The following is a 25,039-nucleotide window of genomic DNA, read 5'->3' as shown; positions in this document are numbered from 1 at the left end:
AAGATTTAAATGAATACATGAGTTGAAGAATTTACTATAATTTTCTGACATAATCATCATTCTCTCCCATACAGAGTTAACAGTGATTTTTAAGTGCAGTCTAATTAATGAGAGCTAAAATTCAATAAGCACTTATTTTATAACAGGCACCATTCTAAGTGCTTCATATAAAGTATTACATCTGAAACACAGGTCAATTTTTAGTCATTTTACGGTTGAGTAAGCTGATGGAGAAGGTTCATGACCGGCCCAAGGTCACATGGTAGTTTCTGTGACCAGGGTCTAAGCACTATGCTCCCAGAGACCGCACTGTTAACTGGAGTGGGGTTCCACATTAGGCATGTGGTCAACATCAAGCCATCTTCACATGCCCTCAGTGTGACTTCCTGAAGGCACAGATCTGATCATGGCACCGGTGTAAACTTTTAATGATTTCTCACCACCTACAAGATAAAGCCTACATCCCAAAGGTGGTCCAAAAGGCTTCCTACCTTCACCTGCCTCCATCTACTTCGTTTGCCACCTGCCCAGGCACTGGCCATGGTACTTGCAGCTCCACAATTGGCCTGGGAATTTTTATGCTTCAGGGCCTTCAAACTTCCCAACCCCCCTCCTCTTAACCCCAGTAAGCTCATGTTCATCCTTCAAGACTTCTCCCAAACATCTTCTCTATACCCTTCCTGGACATAAATATTTTCTCTTCTGTTTGCTACCAGTATATAGAACAAAAATAAAATTAAAATAGCTACCACGTGCTCAGCACAGTGCTGAGCCTTTTTACCTGTTTGGTGGGCACAAATCTTGAGCCACAAACACAATTATGGAAGAAATGTAACTGTTTCTTTTTAAAAAATCGACAGTTTATGTTTTAAGGCCTCATTCAGCCAGGAGACAGAAACTTAGTACCAGCCAATTCAGCATCGCCCCCAGCTCCTGGGGTTGCAGCTGAGCTGAGAAGTTTCGGCAGAGTCTAGGGTGTGTGTTTGTGTGTGTGTGTGTGTGTGGTAGGCAGGCTGGGGGAAGTTGCATCGGTGGTATCCATGTCGCCATGGAGACTCATGCTGGTGTTTAGTCACCATCCGAACTGGGATAGTTGTGTCAGGCACCTGTGACCGCATGGCTTTACCAGATACATCCTGCCTCTCCGGGACCCTCTGGGTTGGGAGGGTTGGTGGGAGGCTCTCCTGCCTCGGTGCACCGCACAGACATTTCTTTGACTCCTACTCTATGCTGGGTTCCCAGCAACTCTGGGACTGAGCCAGCTCTGTGGACTCCTGCATGGTGTCAGTGCGCACAGACTTTGTGCTTTCCAGTCCCTAAGCCTATCTGGAGCTCCCATCTGGCCCCATGTAGGACTCAGAATGGCTCCAGCTTCTAAAGCACCTTCTCTTCCCTCCTCTGCCTCTCCTTGTCCTTCGTTAGCCCTGGAAAACTGTTGGGGAGAAAAACTAGCTCTAATTGAGTTCTCTTCCAGATCTTAAGGTTTATGCCTGGATTCCTTTGTTATATGAGTTCTGCTGAGTCATCCCTTCCTTGGTCAATGAATGTTACAGATTAGGAGGAAAAACAGGAGTATGAGGAAATTCAACGGAAGGAATAAGAACAGTTAATATCTGACTATTACTCCTGCCCTCCAGACACACACACACACAAAATGAATAGCTCATATAATCTCTGTAAAAATCTATGGGAGGTATAATTATTCTTATTTTACAGAGGAAAAACTGAGGCATAGTGAGATCAGTTAAATTGCACACAGACAGCAAGCTCTTGACCACCAACCACACTCTACTTTCCTTATCACATGGTATTGCAATCACTTCTTTAGATGTCTGAGATTCTGGGTTAAATCTTGCACTCCTTGAAATTGGGGCTAGGTCCCACTCCATCTTGATAGCCCTAAAGCCTGGCACTTAGCAGGTGCCCAGTAGGTGGTGTTTGAATTGAAATGGGTCAAGGTGAGTTAAAGAAAGAGAAGGAGGAGGGGTAAAAAGGGCCAATGGGAAAGTTTCCTGATCTTAACCTATTCTGGAACTTCCTGAATAATATTCTGTCAACGAAAATATAAGTGGAATTGAAAGTTTAGTGGTATTAGCTAAATCATGTCGAGAATTGAACTCTCTTTACATTATAGTGTCAGATTATTCTAACCATAGAAATTAATTCCTGTGTCCAGAAAAAAAAAAAAAGGTGTGACGTCATTGGTGACAGAGCAATAACAAGTGCGGCTCCCCTGCAAACAGGGGCAGTGACCAGACCTGCCGACAGTTGTTACCAGCCAATGCGGCCCCCATGATTTTTTTTAGTTTAAATGCGTTGGAATTTTAGACAGCCTACATGACATGTTTCTTCTTAAAAACAATGCCTCCGCTCCAGATAAATCACGGTCCAAATAAACAAGGAGCTCAGGATAACATCCGTCCCATTTGTCCTGGCCTGGTGTGTGGATGAAAAACAGCAGCCAGTTATGATGACAGGTGATAGGTCAAATTGCCAAATTTGTTAACATTTTTCCATTTCTGAACCATCCTTAAAGGGAATCACATGTGGGGTCACACCATCCTCACGGGGGTCCAGCAGAGCAACCATGCCATCTGGACTCATGTTGTCTCCAATAAAGAAGTGGTCGGTTTTGAAATTGGCAAAGATGTGATCGATCTGTTCTGCAGCCCCTGTCATAAAAGGCTTTACTTTTTCTGGTCTCTGTTCTTCAAGTTTCCCTTTGAATGATTTCATGTCATCTTTGATGTCTTCCTGTAGGCTTCTTTTGTGAAGCTGGTTTCCATGACTGATGAGGTCCTGGTAGATGCCCTACGATTTTTTATTTACCTTCTAGACATTGTCATCCAAGTTGGTGTTTTATAAATCAGATAACTTCTGGAATTTCACACCCTTCTATTACATTTTTTGTCTGAAAGCTTTTTTTATTCCACATTACATAAATCCTTCTGATAACAAATATCATTGACCCCCACAGCACTGAACATGTCCTTTGTCTCCTGTGCTTCCATGAGGACAAAAGCTTGCTAACTGCCTTCACCCTCTGAAGCTATTATCCCTTGGAGTTTTCTTCTGCTAGTTTTGTTGTTTTCTTCTTCCTGTTTGCTTCTGTTAGTCCGATAAAGTTTTGATGCAGGCTGCTAAACCTGGCCCACAAGGCCATCTGCACTGCAATTGAGAGCTGTACTAACATGTACAGTGGCCTAAAGAGTGAGTGAACTTTCACCAACTTAGTCCTGCCCCCTTTTCCTTGGGTTCTGACCTCTGTAAGAGTCCAAGTAGATTTCTGGATAACAGCCAGGTTGCCTAACGGCCTTTCACCCGGGAACTTAATCCTGGGGCCACAGAGAACAATAGAAAACATAGAGGTGCTCTTGTCCATATGAGCCAGTTGCCAGCAGCAGCAAATGCTTTTCATAAGGGGAGAGGGTGAGGAAGGCATTAGCTCAGAGGACCAGGGGCTTGCTCGGCCATTTATGGGAAAGGGCTGTGATGGAGGATAAAAGGTGGTTGAAAAGACTAAATGCATCAGGTCCTCAATGTCATTTTGTTATATCTTTAATGAGATGCTATAGGAACTGAATTCTTGTTTATATCCATAAGCCTACAGTCAAATTGGTTTTGTTAAATGTTGTTTTGCTTAAAGTCACAAAACCTATTGATGATGTTACCCTGAAAAAAAAATGAAAGAAATTATAGTGTTTTCTCCCTTTATGTTACAATCACCACTTCATGAAATAAATTATTTCTCAGGTTTGGCATGATCTTAAATGTCTTTTCTTACTTTGCATTTCTGTTTTAACTTTTTATTTACTAGTATGGTTGTTCACTTATTTTTTACATTTTGCTGTGAGTTGTTCAAAAAGTTAAAGTACTTATTAAAGTGAATATTACGTTAGAAGTTATGTAATGTTCACATTAAAACCAAATACCCACTTAAAAAAGGAAGCACATTATATGTTCTTGCCCCTAGCTCACGGAGAGAGATGTTAGCATAACTTTGTATTGCTGTGGAGATTTCTTCATTTCCATTCTCACCTTTGATCCCACAAGACAGGCTGTTTTCCTTTCATCTACAAAAATCTGATGATGCTTCTAAGTTACACATCCAAGTAAAAAGTAATTTCCAGAGTCTGTGGTACAATGGCAGCCCAATGATGGGTTTCACTGGTATAATACAGGCTGTGTGTGAGGTTAGATTTCAACCCAACATGAGTTTTCAATCACCAATTTAAAGTGATGCTTCACACAGGAATAGGGGGATCTGGTCCACCCTTACGAGAGTTCACCTGACCCTGAGCGCTTAGGAAACAAGATGAAGCTGCAGCAGGACCGAGGTCTTACCTTCTCTGCTTCCAGAGCTCTGCCTGTGTCCTCAGCGAAGACTTATTCCCTCCAGTGTGAGAGAGTGCACAGTGCTTTCTAAACTGTAAGGGCTGACGGCTTCTTTAAAGTTTTAGTTCTGCACATCACCCGCCTTCCCCCAACACTGGATTCCCATTAGGACAGTCAGCATTAGCCCCCTGCTTCCCATGCCTAACAACCATGTGTGCAGGAACCCCACTGACTGTGTCACAGGTGTGTGTGTGGGTTTGTATGTGCTTGTGATACCGTTGAAAATAAAATACAATTTTAAGGGGGTAATGCTGTACGGGGCGGAGTAGAAACTGCCCATGAAAATATCATAAAGAGGTTTATTTAGTGGTTGCACAGCCAGGTAAAGACAAGTGGTATCAACGGTAGGGGAACTGAGTTTTCTTATTTCTACCTAATTAGGCATTCTCTTTTTTGTGTGTCTATATGGATATTTATTGCCTCAAAGATGGAACCTGAGATTTTTAACAACAGAGATTCTACAGGATTAAGAAGAAATAAAGCCACTTTCAAATCTTCTAGTTATTTTAATTTCTGCAGCTGACATGTGAAAGCCATTAAGACAGGTACTCTCTGAGGGAAAAGAAAAAAATCTGACCTCCATTGAAAGAGGCTGGAAGAGCCTTTGAAGAAAGATGAAATGAAAATAGCACCCCACCTTCCTTAAGAATAACTGGGCACCCTGATCAGAAATTCAAAACAGATATAACTGTGTCTAAGACCCCAAAGTTTCCAAAACTGAATCCAGCATCTCCCCAAGGATCACCGTCGCGACCACTGAACCAATCACCCGTCTCTCGTCTAGAGATGATGCTCATGGAAACCAAGGGGCTGGAAGGAAGGTTTCAACAGTTTCACCCGGGCAGCGGCGACCCCAGTCTCTCCCGGTGACTCCCACTGGAAAGAGGACATAAGGAGAAAAGGGATGGCTATTTTCCTTGTAATGTGAGCTTTTTTTTTTAAGCTGTGAACTTTTTACCTTGCTTCATTCATGCTTCATTTGATCAATTACTAACTGTAGAGCCCCCGAAAAGCGAGCGCGGGCTTCTTAAAGTTGGTGTTGTGCTCTTTTGGATTCCTCCCCATTTCGGAAGCGGCGGGGGAAGAGTTAGGCACCTTGGTGACTGCGACCCGGGGAGGAAGGGACTGGCCGTGTGTGCGTCGGGACCGGGAGGACCCGCGGGGAGCCGGCCGCCTCCCGCCCGGACTCCGTTTTCAAACCGCGGGGAGCCCTCCCTGCCATTGACATGCAAATGCGGCCGGAGCGCGGGGCCAATCGCCGCGGCTTCCTGTGGGATTACCTGGTGGCGAGCGCCGAGCGCGCGCGGCCCCGCCGGTGCGCCCCCGCGGCGGGGAGGCGTGGCCGTCGGCGCCCCGCACCCCCCGGGTCTCCGGAGCCCGGATTCAGGCCGCTGCGCTGCGCACCCGGGTCCCGCCGCGCCGCAGCCGCAGCCGCTGGAGCCCCGCGCGGAGGCGCTGGGCGCGGCCGGGCCCCCCATTGTTGAGCGCCGCCTCCACCGAGCGCCGGCGAGGTTTGAACTTGGCGTCGGCCTGGAGTCCCGCGCAGCCCGGGGGGCGGCGGCCCCGCGAGCGGCGGTGGTGAGTGCGGGGCGGGGTCCGTTTCCCCGGGGCACACTGCTGCCTTGGAGGGAGGGAGGGTGTCCCGCCGCCTGCTTTCCAAAAGGGTTTCTATTTCGGCCCCGGCGGCGACTTGGAGACCGGGTCTGGGAGGATGGGTGGCCGGGCCGGCGGGGGCAGGTGGCGCGCTCCGCTCCGAGGGTCTCCGGACACTCTGGGCCTTGGGTGTTTACTAGGGAGGCAGAAACTGCTGCGCCAAGAAGAACGTAATTGCCGATTATTGACAGCAAGACCACTTTTCAGAAGAAATGACCTGTGAAATGTTTTAATTTTGATAAATGGCTGCCCACGAGGGCTCCCACTGAGTTCAGAACGACCTAACTTTCTTCATTGTACTGGATTCGTTTCTGTAGGAAAGGCCCCAAATGTGCTGGGAAGGGCGTGCCTGCCCCTTCTCCCCACCCCCCCCCCCCCCCACCCCACTTGTTGCAGATCTTAAGGCAGATTTTTTTAAAGGTGTTTTTTCATGTAGGGACATTTAAATCATGGAAATGAAATTATACCTGACACGTGCCTGGCTGAAGGATGGGAGCTTATGAAGTTTCAGTCCATGGAGCATCCTGCGGGGGCGGGGGCGGGGGCGGGTGGGGTGTGTGGGTCCCTGTCTCTCGTGCACTTTAGCATTGCCGGTTTGTGGTTCGTGTTCAGATCGTAGTGCGGTGGTGGTGCACTTTCGGACTGGCAGCCAGTGATTGCCCTCCTGCGTGAAATCTCCATGGAGAGATGGCAGTGAGATACCAGGTGCAACAGGAAATCTTTTTCTATTTCTATTGTTAAGATGGACGGGCTCGTTTAAATGATCATTTTCAATCAAAAGCATGATGGTCAGACCAATGGCTAAATCTTCCCCCAAATCATTTCACAAGAAGTTGTTTTGCATTTTAATTAATTCTGATGGCAATTTTTGTCTCCCCCCCCCCCCCACCCCCCCGTAAAAGGTAGAATATACAGAAATGAGAAAGAAGTAAAGTCATCCTTAACAATAACATTTATGTTCTGTTTGCTAAGGCCTCGTTTTACACAGAAGCCCAGGCATTTGAAAACTTTGAGCTAGGGACATTTTTTTTTAAATTGCGAACAAACCTGGCCAGGCACTAAATCTAGTCATTGACAAGGAAGTAAATTTGTACTTTAAAAAAATGTTATAACCATCAATAACTTATTCACATGGAACAGAATTTATTGTGGCAGTTCCTCTTGAACCAACTCCCCACATCTGTTCCTGACAAATGGTTTCTGTTTGCGTAGCCTGTTTTGTAAATACATCTCTCTACCATTAAAGGCAAAGTGCCCAAGCGTATGCATCCTTCTTCCCAGTGCTTGTAGCTAGGCTCATAGAGTTAATATTTTTATTGGTTTCTACATCAGAACTTCCTCACCATGTGCTTGATAAAACCCTGGAGAAGGTTACCAAGGGATGTTGTAGAGAATTCTCTTCCCTGGAGATTTTGAGAATAGAATCAACATCCATCTGCCTAGGATGGCTTCAGTGCAGTTCTGCCTGGATAAAGGAAGACTAGGTCCCCTATCAGGAATCCAAATGGAGGAATTCTAAACTTATTTCAGTCCTCCATAACCTGGAACCAAAGAAAACAATTGCCCTGAAGCATCTGAGTCCTGTTTTGATTTATGTAAAACAAATATTCTTTTTTTTTTTTTTTGGAAGAGTTAAAATTACCCTTAGGACTTGTCCAACCTTTTCTGTTGATGAATAGAATATCAATAATGATTCCGTTACCTTCTAAGAAGTTATAGGTTAAATGCAGTGTAAGTTCTGTGATTTAAAGCAAATGAATGAATTGATTCATGGGGATTAAAAGTTCTGCCTCAATTGGGCAGGAAGGGGTGTAGCATGATAAACCTCTGAGCTAAGGATGTTGTATGCCTGAGACCTTTCTCTACTTTTGACCCAATGTTCTCTTTATTATCCTATCTTGTGTGTTAAACCTGGTTACAGTTTTTTTGCATTAACATTTTACTTTCTCCTCAAAATGTATTCTTGACTTTTCGTTTTCAATGTAGAAGCCATGTGGCGCTTTTACCAAAACCAAGTGTCTCTGTAACTTCTGTTGGAGGCTGTTCGTTCCCTGGGCCCCAGCAGTGCTGCTGTGTTGCTGGCTTCTTTCAGAAGGTCAGGGTTTCATGGCTTGCTGCTTCCTCTGCCCTCCTGTTCGCCAGAAGTATCCTGTAATTCTAACCACCGTGTGACCTCAATTGCAGTGACACCTTCCTCCCGTTCCATAGTGTCACTTGATCGGGAGCAGCCACCCCTCTTTCTTCCTGCAGGATCACTGGGGGGGGGTTCACTCTCTAGGAAAGGTCCTGTCGAAAAGAAGGTGGGAAGCCACGCGTCTCCTGGCTGGACAGTTTGTCACCTTGCTTGAATGAATGAGCAGTGCCTCCACTTCACCCCCTCCAGCTTGTCATATTTTTCCGTGCATGCCAAGCATATTTCCTTTTGCTATAGTAACGCCTAAAGAAGGAACAGGAATACAGTATGAACAATGGTCATTTCATTTGTTCAGCAAACATTTACTGTGTAGGAGGCAGCCCAGGAACTGGAAATGGGATCTTTGCTCTCAGGGAACTTGTTATAGAAGAGGGGAAATCAAACATGTTAATAAGCTAGGGCAGTGGTCGGCAAACTCATTAGTCAACAGAGCCAAATATCAACAGTACGACGATTGGAATTTCTCTTGAGAGCCATATTTTTTAAACTTAAACAGCATAGGTAGGTACATTGTTATTAACTTAATTAGAGTACTCCTAAGGTTTAGGAAGAGCCACAGTCAAGGGGCCAAAGAGCCACATGTGGCTACCACGGACTAGGGCATTTCTGAGGGAGTAGAGTACAGAGTTAAGAACTTAGGTTTGTTGTAAGTTAAACAGACACCAACCCCATGACCCACCATTTCCACACCTAGATGTTTACCCAAGATAGAGGAAAACAAATGTGCACAAAATGACTTATAAAGAATGTTCATAACAGCCTTATAATTGTCAACAACTGGAAACCTCCCTAGATTCATCAACAGGAAAATGGATAAACTGTGGTACATCCATACAATGGAATGCTTACTCAGTAATCAAAAGGAATGAACACCTGGATGAATCCCAGAACCATTGTGTTAAACTGAAAGAGTCTAGAGACAGAAGCAATTCTATTTCTGAAGTACTAGAATGGGCAAAACTAATCTATGAATGCAGATGGTGCTTGCCTCTGGGGGTGGAGGGTTGACTGGAAAGCAGTAAGAAGAGATTTTCTGGAGCGGTGGAAATGTGCTATGTCTTTTTTTTAGTTATGGTTATATTAATACCCACAATGATCAAAAGCAATTGAACCAAACACTTAAGACCTATGCATTTTATTGTATGCAAAGCATAGATACAATTAGAACAGCTTGGGTCCTAGAGATAGACAAGGGTACACATCCCATCTCTGTCTGTAGGTGAATATTAACCTTGGGCAAGTTGTTAAATGCCTCTGAGCCTGAAGCCATTGGACAGCAATAAAACATTTTCATAGGGTTATTGTGAGGATTAAGTTAGATAATGAAAGTGTTCAGCTTAGTCAGAACTCAATAAATGTCAGCTAATCATGCACTGTGATAAATATAATACGTGGTTTCGGTGTTGATGATAAAATGTACTTTTTGTGAAAGCCATCTTATTTAATATTATCAAGAACCTTGGAACATATTAATTAACTGAAGTGGGGTCCCTCAGCCTGGCCTGCATTTGGGGCCTATGGGGTTAGGATCAGCTGGCAGCGGGGAGGGACCGCAGGAGGTTGGCTGGCGGTGGGGGGAAAGGGGGGGGAAGGGACTGTGAGAGGTTGGCTGTGGGAGCACACTAACAGCTCCTGCATTGAGTGTCTGCCCCCTGGTGGTCAGTGCACATCATAGGAACTGGTCGACCAGTCATTCCAGCTGTTCCGGTTGTAACGGTTGCTTAGGCTTTTAGATGATAGATAGATAGATAGATAGATAGATGATAGATGATTGCCTGAGCATTATATGTATCTTCTTTTTTAATGGGTCCTTTTTTTGAGGTTGTAGGGAATTTAAATTTATAGTTCTTGCCTACCTGGTCAAAATACCACTGGGGCTTTGCTTTGACAGCACAAGTAAATCCCAAAGAGAAGAAATACCCACCAGGCAAACATTTACTGTGTAGGAGGCAGCCCAGGAAATAGGGAATTTTTGACGCCTGATTTAAGGATACTAGTTAAAGCTGAACTCCCAAACTAGGCTCACATCATCCTCTGGGAACCTAGGTGAAAGGGTGACATATTATATTTTCTTCCAAAGGTGGAAAACAATTCTTGATCTCTGTGTCAAACCAATATTGTGCTTTTTAAAAAAAAAAATATAATTTTTTTAATAATTATACAACTTGAATTTTCAGCAAAATACTTTGGACAGAGTGATAAATAAAATACAGGAGTTTACTTAATCTATTAAGCTTCAATTTTTTTCAAATATTTTATTGATTTCAAGAGGAAGGGAAAGGGAGAGAGATATAGCAAGATCAGTGATAAGAAAGAATCATTGATCAGCTGCCTCTTACACGCCCCACACTGGGAATCAAGCCAGCAACCCGGGCATGTGCCCTAATCGAGAATCGAACCATGACCTCCTGATTCATAGGTCAACGCTCAACCACTGAGCCACACCAGCTGGTCAAGCTTCAGTTATTATTTAGTTCAACAGAGTGTTTGCCAAAGATGTTCCTATACTTTGCCATCTCCAGCAGAGGCATTTTGTTGTTGGGTTGGTTTAATTCATTCAGTAAACATGAACCATTTACTGAGAACATTTTAATAGCCTCTGGAATTCAGCGATGAATAGGAAGATATTTTACATTCAAGGATTCATAGACGCCCTGCCCTGACTTAGTATAAATGTGTATCCATTTCTCTTGAAATATTTGTCAGGGTAGAGGGTTGTCTCCTCCCACCCTCCACCCCCGTCTTTTTTTTTTTAAAACATTGATTTTTTTTACAGAGAGGAAGGGAGAGGGATAGAGTTAGAAACATTGATGAGAGAGAAACATCGATCAGCTGCCTCCTGCACACTCCCCACTGGGGATGTGCCCGCAACCAAGGTACATGCCCTTGACCGGAATCGAATCTGGGACCCTTGAGTCCGCAGGCTGACGCTCTATCCACTGAGCCAAACCGGTTAGGGCCCGTCTTTTTTTTTAAGCCTCTTGCTTATTGTGGAAGTTTAAAATCCTGGTTCTTTTTCATTGATACTATTTTCTTAAATATCAGAGTCTTTTGCTAATGTGTTCTCTTGGTATTCATTACTAAAGATAACAGCAGCAACAACAAAATGACCTTATGTTCAAAGGCAATTTAGTGTCATGGAAAGGTCTTGGACTGTGGATGACTTAGGTTAGCATCTGAGTTCCACTACCTACGAGCAATTTAGGTTAAGTTCTTAAATTCCTTAAATCCGAGTTTCCTCATCTGCAAAACGGTGATAAAAATACCTTCACAGAGGTATTAATACTTATCAGATGAAGGCTGTTATAAGGATTAAGTGACAAAATACGTGTAAAGATAACTAGCTTAGCACCTGGTGGGTGTTAACTTCTAATGTGTATTGAGTATTTGCTAAGAGGGGCGAACTGTCTGAAACTTGTATCTTCCTAGCCCTCCTATGAGGTAGGCACTATTACTATCTGCTTTTAAAGGTGAGGAAACCAACACAGCTGAGGTTAGGCATGGAGGTGCTAGGATTGGAACCCAACAAGACCTTGCCTCTTACCAGAGGAGGTTCATAATAGATGTCAGTTAGTTTTCTCTTTTAGGTAAAATTATTTTTTATTTAATAACTGCAAGGAGAAAGGAACAAGTGCCCTCCCTCCTTTTTGGGCTGCCTACAAGTGAACACTGGTGGTGGAGGAATTGATGACTCCTGAGTGTGTTCTTAAATGGTTATGGGTCTACTTAGTACCTTATTGCTTGGGGGTGGGTGGACGCATGTTTGCAGGAGAGGCGCTAATGAACTCGTCACATTCTTCCCCCAACCCTCAAAATTCTGCCTGTCACTGACTCTCTGACATTCTCCTTCACCCCCCTGCCCCTGAGACTCCAATTAAGAAGTCAATTGGTGAACAAAAATGTGGAGAACCAGATGGCCTCTGAGGTTGGCCTAGACTTTGTGAAGCCCATTTAGGGACTGACATAGATGCCATATTATCGTGGTTTCCACAAGGACGCCAAGGGGAGGAATGTGTCCCGAGCCCTGGCATAGTCCGAGGCAAAGTAAACTGTTGACCCAGGATATTCCCTGTTTCCACTGGCATTTCCTCAACTCCCAGATTCTGGTGAAACCCGAGCTAGAAAACTTTAAGTAAAAACATAAATCCCAGCCGTAGCCGGTTTGGCTCAGTGGATAGGGCATCGGCCCTCGGACTGAAAGGTCCTGGGTTCTATTCCATTCAGGGCCGTATGCCTCGGTTGCGGGTCAATCGATGTGTCTCTCTCACATCGATGTTTCTCCCTCTGTGTCTCTCCCCCCTCTCTCAAAATCAATGGAAAGAATATCCTCGGTGCAGATTAACTAACTAAATAAAAATGAAAATAAGTCCTAGGTGGTAGGTGGAGAACTCTATCGATGTGATGAAGACATAAGAAGTCACCTTTAAAGTAATGTGTAGATCCTGGAGGGGGGGGGGGGGGGGCGGGGATGTGGTTAAATATACAGACATGATTTCCTGTTTAGATCTGAGCCTTTCACAGGGTCCCACTAAGAGGCTCTGTACCAGCATTCTGGACACCCCAGCCTCTCCTTGCAGTGTGGCTAGACAGCTCGAGCCCGTCTCAGGATCCCTTCCTCAGCCCCAAGGGGTGCAGGTCTGTTTACAGACCCATCAGAGAAGCCCCCAGCATGCAAGGCGTGCTGTTGGAGGCGATGGACTGAACGACGCTAGAGGGAAAGGGGAGACCCCCTTTGGTCTTGCAGCCCTGCATTTGAAGGAATGTGACTGTGTGTATTTGAAGTTCTGTCCACCCAAGTGACCCCCATTATCTCAGGGCAAAATTACTGGCAGACAGAATTCTTTTAGGGCTCTGCTGGCTGAAGGAGGAAGAAGAAAGCTAGAGGAAGAACCTAGGAAGGTCTTAGCTCTGTGGTTGTCCCTGACCTTTCGAAGCTGCTTCACTGTGTGCAGGCTCCACTTGTCTCTTATTCGGACTCAAAATCGATGTGCATGGCTAAAGTTAGAATTGCAGGACTGTCACTTGAAGTCCCTCTCTGCCTCCCTCTCGCCTCCAGCCTCTTTCTTCAACTTTAAGCTCTTTGTGATGGTTCCCATGGTTACCTCTTCACCACTAGCAGCTGGAATGCCATAGTGGCCTCCCCTACTGAGCCAGGGCTGGCTGGGCCGAAGGCCACCGATCTGCAGCTGGATCTGCAGCTGGATGCGTGACTTGGGGTCACAGCCCACTACCCTCACTTTGTCACGGGTTCTGTGCCTTTCCCATGCTTGGTGTGTTGGGGTTGCAGTGGGAGGGGGGACAAGAGGTGATGTACAGCTCACAGAGTATTTCCTGCCTAGGCTGGCCTGGCCTGGCTTGGCTGCCCCAGGACCTGCCAAACCCCTGCGGGATGCCCAACCCTTCTGTGTTAGTGCCTAGTGCAGGGGGAAGGACCTGCTCTGCCCTGTCAGATAAAACCTCTCTACCTGCCTTCCCTGGCCATTTGCTCTCAATACCATCTGTTTGTGGGTTAGTAAACATTAACAAGGCCAGGCTCCAGTCTGGAGGGAAATTGGTACCAAAGGGAGGCCCTGGGAACTGGGGGATTGCATGGGGACTTGAGGCTCAAGATGAGAACACAACTAGCCAAGAGTTTGTCTTAAAGCTGTCTCCTGAGATACTGCTAGAGCAGCGGTTCTCAACCTGTGGGTCGCGACCCCTTTGGGGGTCAAACGACCCTTTCACAGGGGTTGACTAAGACCATCAGAAAACACATATATAAAATTACATATTGTTTTTGTGATTAATCACTATGCTTTAATTATGTTTAATTTGTAACAATGAAAATACATCCTGCATATCAGATATTTACATTACGATTCATAACAGAAGCAAAATTACACTTAGGAAGTAGCAACGAAAATAATTTTATGGTTGGGGGTCACCACAACATGAGGAACTGTATTAAAGGGTCGTGGCATTAGGAAGATTGAGAACCACTGTGCTAGAGGCTTAAATTCCTTCTCACTTGCAGTCCCATTGGCCCCAGAGTTAACACAGGAACTCTACCTACAGGTGGAAATTAAGCAGCCCGGGTAGTGAGGGTAAGATGTAGTAGAAACCACCACAAATCATCACTCCTGAGGAAGACTACTGAACAAATTGTTATGCTCTTCCTGGGACAAGGCGACTAACTCTGTTTTCTAAAGATTGCCCAGCCCTCCAATATCTCACTAAGCCCTTAGGTGATGTGATGTTCACCATTTGGAGGTTGGGGCCTGGCTTTACCACTTTCTTTGTGATCTTGAGCAACTTATTTAAATTCCCTGTGCCTCGGTTTCCATTTCTGTGAGAGGGAGACAATACTTCATAGGGTTGTTATGAGGATTAAAATTGTTAGGTGAAAATACTTTGTAAATTGTAAAGCTCAACACAGATGCCAAATTTATAATAATTTTAAATGATGTTTTGTGAGTGCCATGCTAAAGACACAGAATTTGTCAGTCCCACTTCCGTATTATATATGTCAGTGGGTCCAGAATTCCTCTGGAGTGGATAAGGTAGTGTTGGGATGAGTAAGGACCTACAGGATTTAAAACAAAAACAAAAACCCCACAGAACTCTAGACTGTGTTACACTAATCCTATAGTAACAAAAGGAAAGGGAAAAATGATGGAGATAAGTAAAAATTCAGTCCATGGAACCGTAATTACAAGCACCTTCAAAAGGTGTATTGTAAACCTCAAACAATTACATTTTCAGAAATGGGCTGCATTTTGGTACCTTGCCCTCCATGTAAACTGCTCCCAAAGAATATAAAGCAACAGCTGGGGGAAAGCTTGGGCGACGGCAAGATTCCTGCTTTGGGTGATAGCAAAGGTTGGAAGCATTTAGGTATGAGATTTGGGGGCATTTAAATAGCATGGAATGTCTATTATCTACCCTAAAAAGCAGAACGAATCTTGCATATTGTGGACATAAATGCAGCTGGCACGAGCTTTTCTAAAAAAAATGCATGTGAGCTTCTTTCTAAGACCCAGTAATCCTCTTGGGCAAAGTGAGGATTAAGGCCTCCCTCACAACAAGGGGGTGAGTTCAATTTTGCTAAGATTCCTTAGCTGATGCCAAATTTAGCCAGGGACCTACTTTCTCAATGAATGACAGTCTCCATTTACATCTTCAGTGCCCACCCCTCTTCTCTGGGCAGTCTAGGACAGGAGCAACTTATTTGCAAGTAGAAATGCAGGAGAGAAATGCTGGCTCCCACAGACCCATTGTGCCCCCAGGGGACATGGGCAGTTTCCCTTTTTAAGAAGTAAAAGGGCCCATCATTATACCACCATCCTGACACACCCGTTAGGTGACTTCCCTATTGGTCTCTTGCAGGTTGGCCACTTTGATTGGATGATAATAGCTCCTGTCTTATAGTGGTAATCTCAGGCCTCCTATTGACTGGCAACCTTACCAATAACATAAACAGTCCATTAACACATTTTACATGTGGTACTGTATACTATCCTATAAAATAAAAGGCCAGCGACCATAATGGCGTAACAATCAGAACAACCAATTGACCAGTCGCTATGAGATGCATTGACCACCTCACGGTCCCTCCCCCCAGCCCGCAGGTTCCAATTGATGGATGGCCAATGGGGAACCAGGGTGGGTGGGACTGGGGACTGGCGAGCGGGCCGAATGGTCAACCTCTGGGTCCCTCCCCCCAGCCCACAGGCTCTGATAGATCACCACATGGTGAACGGCGAACCGGGGTGGGTGTCGGCGACGGGCTGGGACTGGGGACTGGCGAACGGGCGGAAGATGGCCCTGATCACAGGATAGGCATAGGGACCCTACCCACGCACGATTTTGTGCGCTAGGCCTCTAGTATTACAATAAAGTAAGCTAGAGAAAACATAATTAAGAAAATAATAAGAAAGAGGAAATACATTTATTGAAAAACTCTGCACATAAGTACAATTCAAACCTGTGTTGTTCAAGGGTCAACTGTATTGTACAGTCCTTAGGGTCCCAGGGTTTGTAATTAGCCAGATCTGGATGCCAGTTCTTGTTCCACTAGAGTTTGAGCAGTTTCCTCTGCTTCTGAGTCTCAGTTTCCTCAGTTGTAAATCAGGGATGTGATGGCATAAAAGTACCTACCTTGGAGATTGGTTGTGAAGATTACAATAAACTGTGGAGGTAGTAGTTAGCACCTGGCCTGGCTCAAAACTCTCCATAAGCTAATTGCAACTTCTGGGACTGCTGCTCTGATGCCTGCTCTCTGTGAGGCACATGAGAGAAGGGAGATTAACATACATACAATGTAAGAAATAGATGGAAAGGAGAGGGAGGCGCGCTGAGTACACTCCTCCTTGTCTTATGTGCTCTATCTCCCTAGCAGTTATGATTTGTAATTATATATTTGTACCGTTATTTTGCCTGTGCTCCCCATAAATTTGTAATGTTATAGAGGGAGGGATTGTGTCTCTTTTGCCTCTGTTACAAACCCAATGCCTAATCTATTGTGTGGTTCATGGCTGACCGTTAATGATTGTTGATTGAGTGAATGGATGGTTGAGCTGGGTATAGAAGTTGGCTCTGAGCATGAAACATGTACTGTATCATTTCAGCAGTGTGACCAGTGTTAAGAAGTTCTGAGTCAAGATCAGGAAAGCAGTCTGGGTAGCAGGGGTAAGGGGAGGGGTGGGGTTCAAAAACTGGACTCATCATTTCTCTCAACCTACAGACAGTTATGAGAGAGGTCCCATCTAAATCTCAATAACTCCGCTTTCTTTGGAAGAAGCTTTTCCTTTAAAGAAGCTTTTGGTATTAAATGTTTGCCACCTGTGCCAATGGATTTCCAGGATTGTAGAATCCAAAGGCAGTATGACATAAGAGACAGTGTGGAAGCAAGAGTTATGCCAGCTATGTAACTTATACGTCCTGACCTCGAGCAAGTAACTGTCCCCATCTGAGGCTGTCTGCATCTGCTAAATGGGAACAAATAACACCTGCTCTGCTTGCCCTTCAGGATTATTATGAGGGCCAAATGTAATAATATACAAAAGGTGCTTTCAAGCTGTGATGTACGATATTAAAATGAGGAATTGTAATGGTTCACTGGGAACGCGAGGTGAAAGCAAAAAGGCAGAGGCTAAATTTTCTCAGGGAGGTTTCATCTCCCTCTGCTAATACCAATTTCTGAGAAATCCTGCTTCCTCTCCAATGAGTGAAGAAGCTCCCAGAGTAAAATCAGTGTTTGCAGAAACTACCAAAGTAAATCCTGCCACAGCGTGAAGTCTTTCCACTGCTCGAATGGGCTCCTAGGATACGTACATCCACTTCCATTTCCCGACCAAGACCTTCCTCTAAAAATATGGAGAAATTAGACTCTCAGACTCATCTAGTTAGGGGGAAAAATAAGGCTAATTTACTTTTTCTGATAGTTAAAATGATAAATGTTCATTGTAAACAATTTGTAAGATACAGAAAAAGAGAAGAAAAATATCACCCATAATCTTAGGACCCGGTAGGTAACATTTTGGTATATTTGCTGGTCTTCTGTTTTCATGCATATCCTTTTGTTTCATATGAGGAGCAAAAGGAAGATGTGGAAGAAATGACAGGCATGCATGGCTTGGCATGTGGCTGATGGCTAAGAAGAAAAGCATTCAGATCCTAGTTCTTCTCCTCAGAGGCATTTAATGAGGGGTGGAGTAGAGTGAAGAGGATGTGGCATTTGGCCAAACTTTTTCTACTTTTATTTCGTGTCACTTTTTTTTACCTGTAAAATGAGGACCATCACTGTCTCAGATGATAAGAATATTACCTGAATAACGTTTAGAAGCACAATATCTGGTACATCCCATGTGCCTAATAAGTGTAAGTTTCTTTTGTATTGGTAAGAAGTTATCATTTATTGTGAGGCACTGTTCTAAGTGCTTTGCTTATATTGATTCATTTAAGCCTCACAGCTACCCTTTGATGCAGGTGCCATTGTCCTATTTTATGGAGAAGGAAACTGAGGTTAAGCAACCTGCCCCAGGTCATACACCTACTAGGTGATAGAGCCTGAACAGGAGCCTGAGCAGCGGCTCCAGAATCCATGTTGCTCACACACATCTTACAGCCTGCCCCTGATCAGAGTGGGTGTACTGTCAGGCCCTGAGTGTTTTACAGAATATCAAACCCTTCCAGGGGGGGAGGTATTATCAGTTTAACTAGAAGGCCTTGCATGAGGGCCCTTGGGCGAGGTGATACAGGCTTCAGTAGGTGGGAGGGTTGAAGCCTAAAGTGAATCTGAACAGATCAAATATGTACTAGGTTTCCCTACCCACCCCTTTCCAGCCTTTGTGCAAGGCTGACATAGAAATCACTGGCTAAGATCTGCCGATAGTTAAGCTTACGGTTTCAGGGAAAAAATCAGAAATATGCTGAATGCCCGTGGAATAAGTCATACATGCGGATTCATTTAAGTGGTTTCAGGGGAAATCAAGTGAGAAAAAGCAGCAGCAAGAGAAACGGGAGGTACAAATGGACGCGGATCTGAGACACGTGGCTGAAGGGTTAAGTATGACCCTCCTGTAATAACCAAGCTGCCAGACCAGAGTGGGTGAGCCAAAGACAGAGAGGTTTTGTTATGCCTGTGATGGAAAGCACCAGATAGGATACAGGCCTGAGGGGATACAGAACAAGCTTCCTTGATGGTCGATAATGAATTAAAAAGAAAAAAAAAAAAGGAGAGTAATGAAGGGACAGTGACCCAGAGGTTAAGTCTGAATATATAGGTCCCAAAAGGTCAGTCACAGGAACAAGGGGATTTTAAAGACAGAGCAATTTATTGAGAATGTGAAACTTTTGATAAATGCTCAGCCACCAGAAAATGAAGAACAGCTGTGTTAGCCTTAGAACAGAAATCTATACCCACCAGTATCAGTTCTTAAAAACTGCTTGCAGACACTCCAGCCGGGAATATAGACCTTCTGCACTTTAGGAGACTAGGGACAGGTGCTGGGAGCTATGGCGATGGCACTAGAGGCAGGATAGGGAGATGACAGTAAGTCCGGCTTCATGCACGATGGATATGGAGCAGGATACAAAGAAAAAAGACACACGGGAAACCAAGAACATGGCTTTAAATAGGGCAAATTATGAAAATGAGTACACAGATACACCCAGCATAAATCCAAAGGAATTTCTCCAAAAGGCTACCCCTGGCCTGCACCTGGAGAAAACAATGTCCAAGCCACAAACATGAACACAACTGTGGATAACCCAAAAGAGAGGGATACCTTTCAGAAATCTGGAAGTAGCCCCATAAGGTGGAAGTTTGTTTCTGTATTTTTCTACTTTGAAGCTGTTTCATTCATTCTACAATGTTGTTTTGGTTGTTGGGTTGTGGGGTTTTTTGTTGTTGTTGTTGTTTGGTAGGTTTGGTTTATTTCGGTTTTGTTGTGGTTTTTTGTTTTTTTTGTGGGTTTTCTTTGGTGTCTTTAACCATTTGTACGCCATAAGCGTCTATAGACACAAGCGGCAGACCTTTTTTAATTAAATTCAAAATATCGGAGTAGTTAACTGGTAAAGTAAAAACACTGTAGCTTTGAGTATCTTTTACGTAAAAGTAAGCTCATTTGGTAACATGTTTAATTAATGGCTCCATCATCACCCTTCGCTACCTATTTTGTCCAAATCTGGGTTAGTGATCCCAAGGCCTTTAGAATTTGTGACATAAAGTGGAAAAGATGTGAAAATACTAAACTGGAAAGAAGAAGCGTGAGTGGTTGTCAGTGATTTTCGTAGTGAGTATGATTCCCTGTGTGGTTTGGCCAGGATATATACCACCTCTCAGTGTCTTTGTTCACCTGGAAAATAGGGCTAAAATGTTAAAATGGGGCTAAAATATTAGTTCTTGTCTTCTAGAAAAGTTATGAGAATAACTCTTGACATAGGGCAGTGGTCGGCAAACTCATTAGTCAACAGAGCCAAATATCAACAGTACAACGATTGAAATTTCTTTTGAGAGCCAAATTTTTTAAACTTAAACTGTGTAGGTAGGTACATTGTTATTAACTTAATTAGGGTACTCCTAAGGCTTAGGAAGAGCCACACTCAAGGGGCCAAAGAGCCGCATGTGTGTGCCTCGCGAGCCGCAGTTTACCGACCACGGACCTAGGGGAAAGTACACATAGCTTTAAAAGGAAAGGCTTGACTAACCTGCCCCAGTCACGTGGTACCCTTGTAGCACCATTTTCTGATGAGATCAAACCGTGGCAGCCTTGGCTGATTCCAGTCTGTCCTGAGGCAGGTAGCACAGGAACCTCAGGTGGGTAGAACAAAATGTGATTTTGACAGGCCTAGTTCCGTATACAGACACAATAACTGGCAAGGGGAGAGAAGGGCCAAGGGAAGATCCCAATTTGGGGGTCATTGGGACGAAAGGCCTCCCACCACTGATTCCAGGACTGTTTTCCACCTGGATTGACTATGGAATCTCAAAGCCAGAAATCCTAATTTGGTGGGAGAAGTGATGTGCAGGAGGTGATGGTGCTTAGGTATACTTAAGGTAAAGATGAACTTGAGCCTAGAAACGGAAACTCCTCACTGACTCCCTGGTCATCTCTCTCCAAATCTTGAAATGACAAGAAATCAATACCGTTCAGTGATCCCACCCCCTCAGCCAAGGCCTGTGCAGAGGAGAAACGGCATGTGCTTGCACCATCTCAGATGCCTGCTTCCATGATCTGTGCGGGGCAGACCAGTCAGCTCTCAGAGGCTTAGACCTTCGGAGACAGACACTGAAAGCACACCACCGGTACCCAGCCAAGTGGAATGTGGCAAACCCGCTTCAGAGCCTGGCGCCGGTGCCGGTGCTGGTGCTGGGGCCGTCGAATCAGGGGAGGCCTTAGGGGTGTGGTCAGGGCATTTGGAAATTCCACAGCCAGGACTCTCCTAAGGAGAAATATGCCCGTTCCCATGGCACAATGCCTTGGCCACATGGGGCTTAACATTTTTCTCTGACTCCCTGGGAGTAAGGAGGAACAAGTTACGGGGATGGTGTTAGGGAACCGGGGGGGGGGGGGGGGGGGGGGGGGGGCAGATTTAAAATGGACTCACACGAGGCTTGCCTGCAGGGCAGTGGAATCCAAACAATCTGAAATAGCTGGGGCTCAGGAGCTGGCATGTGCTGTGAGCTGCCACCCGCTGAACAGAGAAGGGCTGCTTCACATGCAGATGTTCTCCTGAGAGGTGAGGCAGCGGGGCGTGGTCTCAGGAAACCACCTGTCTGACCCGTGGCTTCAGTGAGTTCACTTGCCAATGGATGCTGAATTATAGGGGAGTTCACCTTCATGATAGCTAATGTATCTTCCATCCCCCTTGGTTGGAAAATCTGTTATTTTGAGATTGGCAATGCATGTCAGTGCTTCACAGAAACATAGAAGTGGAATTGCCTGCTTTTGGGCAGAGAACTTCAATGGCTGCAGGCTTATAACTTTGCTCTTAGCTGTGTTGTTTTGCTCTAACTCCAGGGTTGATTTTCACACATGCTTCTTGTTAGATTCATTTGTGCCCTTGCCCACAAACACCATCACACTCAACTTCCTGTTTCCTATTTTTTTTTGCCAGAGATGCGTGTGCAGCACCGGGTCCTGCAGATACTGGCACCTCTGACTCCTTCAGCCCAGAGCACCTCACCTCTGACCCCCAGCACAGGAAAGCGGCATGGTCAGGAGGAGCTAAGCTTCGGCTAAAGCACAGGTAGGAGGCGCAGGGGTCTGTACCGAGTCGTTCAGAAAAGGGACTGGAAGAGGGAATTGGGGGCAAGGCTGGTAAAAATACAGGCTTGTGAGAGTGGCACGGAGAGGCTGAACAAAACGGCCAGAAGCTCACAGTTCAGAAGATAATAGGACAACCATGGCAATTCAACGAGTTCAGGTATTCAAAGCACTTAGCACAGAGCCCACTCATAGGAAATGGGAACTAAATGTTAGGTAAAATAAATATCAGATGGTAGTGTAATGTGGTTATCTTACTGTGTAACTGCAGGTGCCTTATTAAGCTCTCACAGTTTCCAGTCTGCGTAATGAGTTTAATAACTAATCATAGCGTTGCTGAAAGGATTGAAAGTGCTAATACACATGAAGCACTTCTGGCGGTGCCCAGCACGCCATAGCACTCAACCCCTGTTACTGTTGATGTCAAGAACCCTGATTTCAGTTGGGGATTCTCTCACGTAGACACATGAATTTGCATTATAAACATGTAAACGTTGTGTTTGATCCTCGTGTTTCCTTAGTCTCCTCTAATCTATAATTTCCTCAGTCTTTCCTTGCCTTTTATGACCTTGACACACTTGAAGAATGTGAGCCACTTATTTTGTAGGATGTCTTCTCTTTGGATTTGTCTGATCTTGTCCCATGATTAGACTAAGGTTATGCATTTTTGGCAAGAATACCTCGGAAGTGATATGTCCTCCTTCGTGTGTCCTAGTAGAGATTATCTAATGTCAATATATTTTATTAGTGGTGGTGTTAACCTTGATTACTTGGGTAAGGTCTCTTCATTCTAGTTATTTGTCTCTTTGTAATTAATAAATATCTTCAGAGACATAACTTTTGAGTCTATGCAAATATCCTGCTTCTCCTCAAACTTTTCTTCCACTGATTTGAGTATCCATCCATGGAATTGTCTGCAACCATTCTTACTGGAATGCTCTAAAGATGATTCTGTATTTCCATCTACACTTACTCATTGGAATTCTTCTGTAAGGAAGCGCTGTCACTTTCCCCCACTTACTTACTTATTCAGCTGTTTATATCAGCGAGGATTCCTTCATGTATCGGTCATTTTGTGGGTTATAATCCCGTGCTGCTTTTACTTACTTTATTGTTCCAGATTTGGTCATTGGGAGCTCTTTCAACCTGGCTGTGGTCTAAATCCTGGTTTGAAATATGGAAAGGGGTAAGGTGCTGCTGTCTTATTCACATACAGAGAGCAGACATGATGGGCTTATCATCTAAGGGTCTTAAAATGTTGGGGTAGGAGGTTAGAAGTGGGCATTGAGCAGGTGTGACAAGTCATGGAAGCCTGTACACTGATCTTGGAATTAAAAAGTGCTTGGGTCACACCCCCACCATAGCTCCCTTTTCATGGTGGGGGTTGGGGCGGGGTGGAGCCAGGAAGTATTTCTCACTTATTTATAAGAAAAGAGCAAATGGAACAACCTGCCTTCCCAGGTGTATACAGGGGCCAGCCAGACAACCAAGTTTAAGACAGAGAATCTTAGGCCCTGGCTGGGTAGCTCAGTTGGTTAGAGCATTGGTCCAATACACCAAGGTTGTGGGTTCAATCCCTAGTCAGGGCACATACAAAAAACAACCAATGCTTCATAAATAAGTGAAACAACAAATTGATATCTCTCTCTCTCTCTCTCTCTCTCTCTCTCTATCCTCTCTCAAAGCAATAACATTTTTTTAAAGTTATTTAAGAGAGAAAGAGAGGATCTTAATGGCCCAGGGCTTACTGGTCTCACAGATCCAATTTCATCCTTCTATAACTTCTCTCATAACTAATTTAGTAGGAATCCTGTGATCTAACTTTCCTTAGCAGAAACTTCTCCTTAAACAGATGCGTCAGGCCGTAGGCTAGGATAGTTTGCTGAGTTGGTAAAGGAGACAGAATGTTCTAGCTTAAAACTCCAGATTTTCCAAGCCAGTGCTTTCCTCCACGAACTTCTCATCCCGTCTTCACCTTCCACCACCAGTCACCGCCATCATTCTAGCAATGGCCTCACCTAGTTATTAAGCATTTACCCATACGTGGTGACGTGCTTTGTACTCCATCAAGTAGATCAAGACGAATGGATAGTAGAAACTCAGGGCCTGACTCCTAATTCACTCTCAGTGAGCAGCAAGGTTAGTTCAGCCGGCACTTTGCACTTCCCTTGGCAATGAGTCTGCCTCCCTGATGAGACTGGCTTCGTGTTCTCAGGACTCGAGGCTTAGGAGGCCTTGGCGGGTGTTGGTATGGAACCCCTGCTTTAGTAGCCTCCCAAACTGTGGGAAGCTTAAAGCAATTAACTCCCTTTTGCAGACAGTGGCATTTTTGCATGTGGAGGAGGCTGTGGGTTTAGCAGAGAAGATCATTCAAGGAAACTTCCTGGTTTTAGTTTGATGAATTTTTATCAGCAGATGATTTTCCTTGCTTCCCTCCTCTTCCTGCCCGCAAAATAGAACTCTGGCATTTTTCAGCTGCATGCTAAGATGCTGGTTCTTCTCAGGAAAAAGTCCTCAGCTGTGCCCTGCTGAGCTGCTCCGCGTTTGTCTTTCCTCTTCTAGAGCAGGAACTGAACTTTAATCGGCCAGTTTACAGAGGTGACGGGGCGTGCGATCCCTCCCACTTGCACTAAGCTTGGCGAGTTCCCGCTGTCTGGGAGGAGCAGAGAGAGCAGGAACGGGGTACAATGGCTTTTTACCCACATTGAATATGACACTCAGGTGGCCAGAGGGTTGCTATCTAGGATGTTTCTGTTTGCCACAAGGTAAGGCCTCTCTATGTTAGAATAAGAGTTAGTTCTTTCATTGCAGGATTCTCAATTGACAAGCCTATCACAGCTGTCTGTCTGATGTTGTGCTATATCTGTTTATAAAGAAAAATAGCCAACCTTACGTTAAGTTTAAGCCCATTTCTCTAAATTGTCATGAAAATTATTATTTGAGTACCTCATGTAAGCCAGTGTACTATTAATATTTCTGGAGGGGGGTGGATTTTCAACCATTCTCTCTCCCACATATACTGTCGCTGTATTTTTTTATGATGTGTCTA

At 44.7% G+C, this 25,039-nt stretch overlaps 1 protein-coding gene across 2 annotated transcripts in view; it reads left to right on the top strand.

Annotated features, from left to right (window-relative positions):
- The window catches only part of SHROOM3 (shroom family member 3), a 157,376-nt gene that overhangs the window by 76,531 nt on the left and 55,806 nt on the right, over positions 1–25,039 (top strand). The window contains exon 2 of one of the 2 annotated variants that reach the window (XM_070394480.1): positions 21,842–21,973. The exons of the other annotated variant lie outside the window; for it this stretch is intronic. Within the exon in view, the coding sequence (XP_070250581.1) occupies positions 21,842–21,973 (132 nt within the window). The remainder of the gene's footprint in view (positions 1–21,841; positions 21,974–25,039) is intronic. 2 annotated transcript variants of the gene reach the window in all.

This window comes from Myotis yumanensis, unplaced genomic scaffold (assembly GCF_028538775.1).
Source record: "Myotis yumanensis isolate MYYU_CA2020_CCGP unplaced genomic scaffold, mMyoYum1.0.hap1 SCAF_1, whole genome shotgun sequence".
NCBI classification, from domain to species: domain Eukaryota; kingdom Metazoa; phylum Chordata; class Mammalia; order Chiroptera; family Vespertilionidae; genus Myotis; species Myotis yumanensis.
Note: the sequence above shows the minus strand (reverse complement) of the source record. Positions and strands in the feature narration are given on the sequence as shown.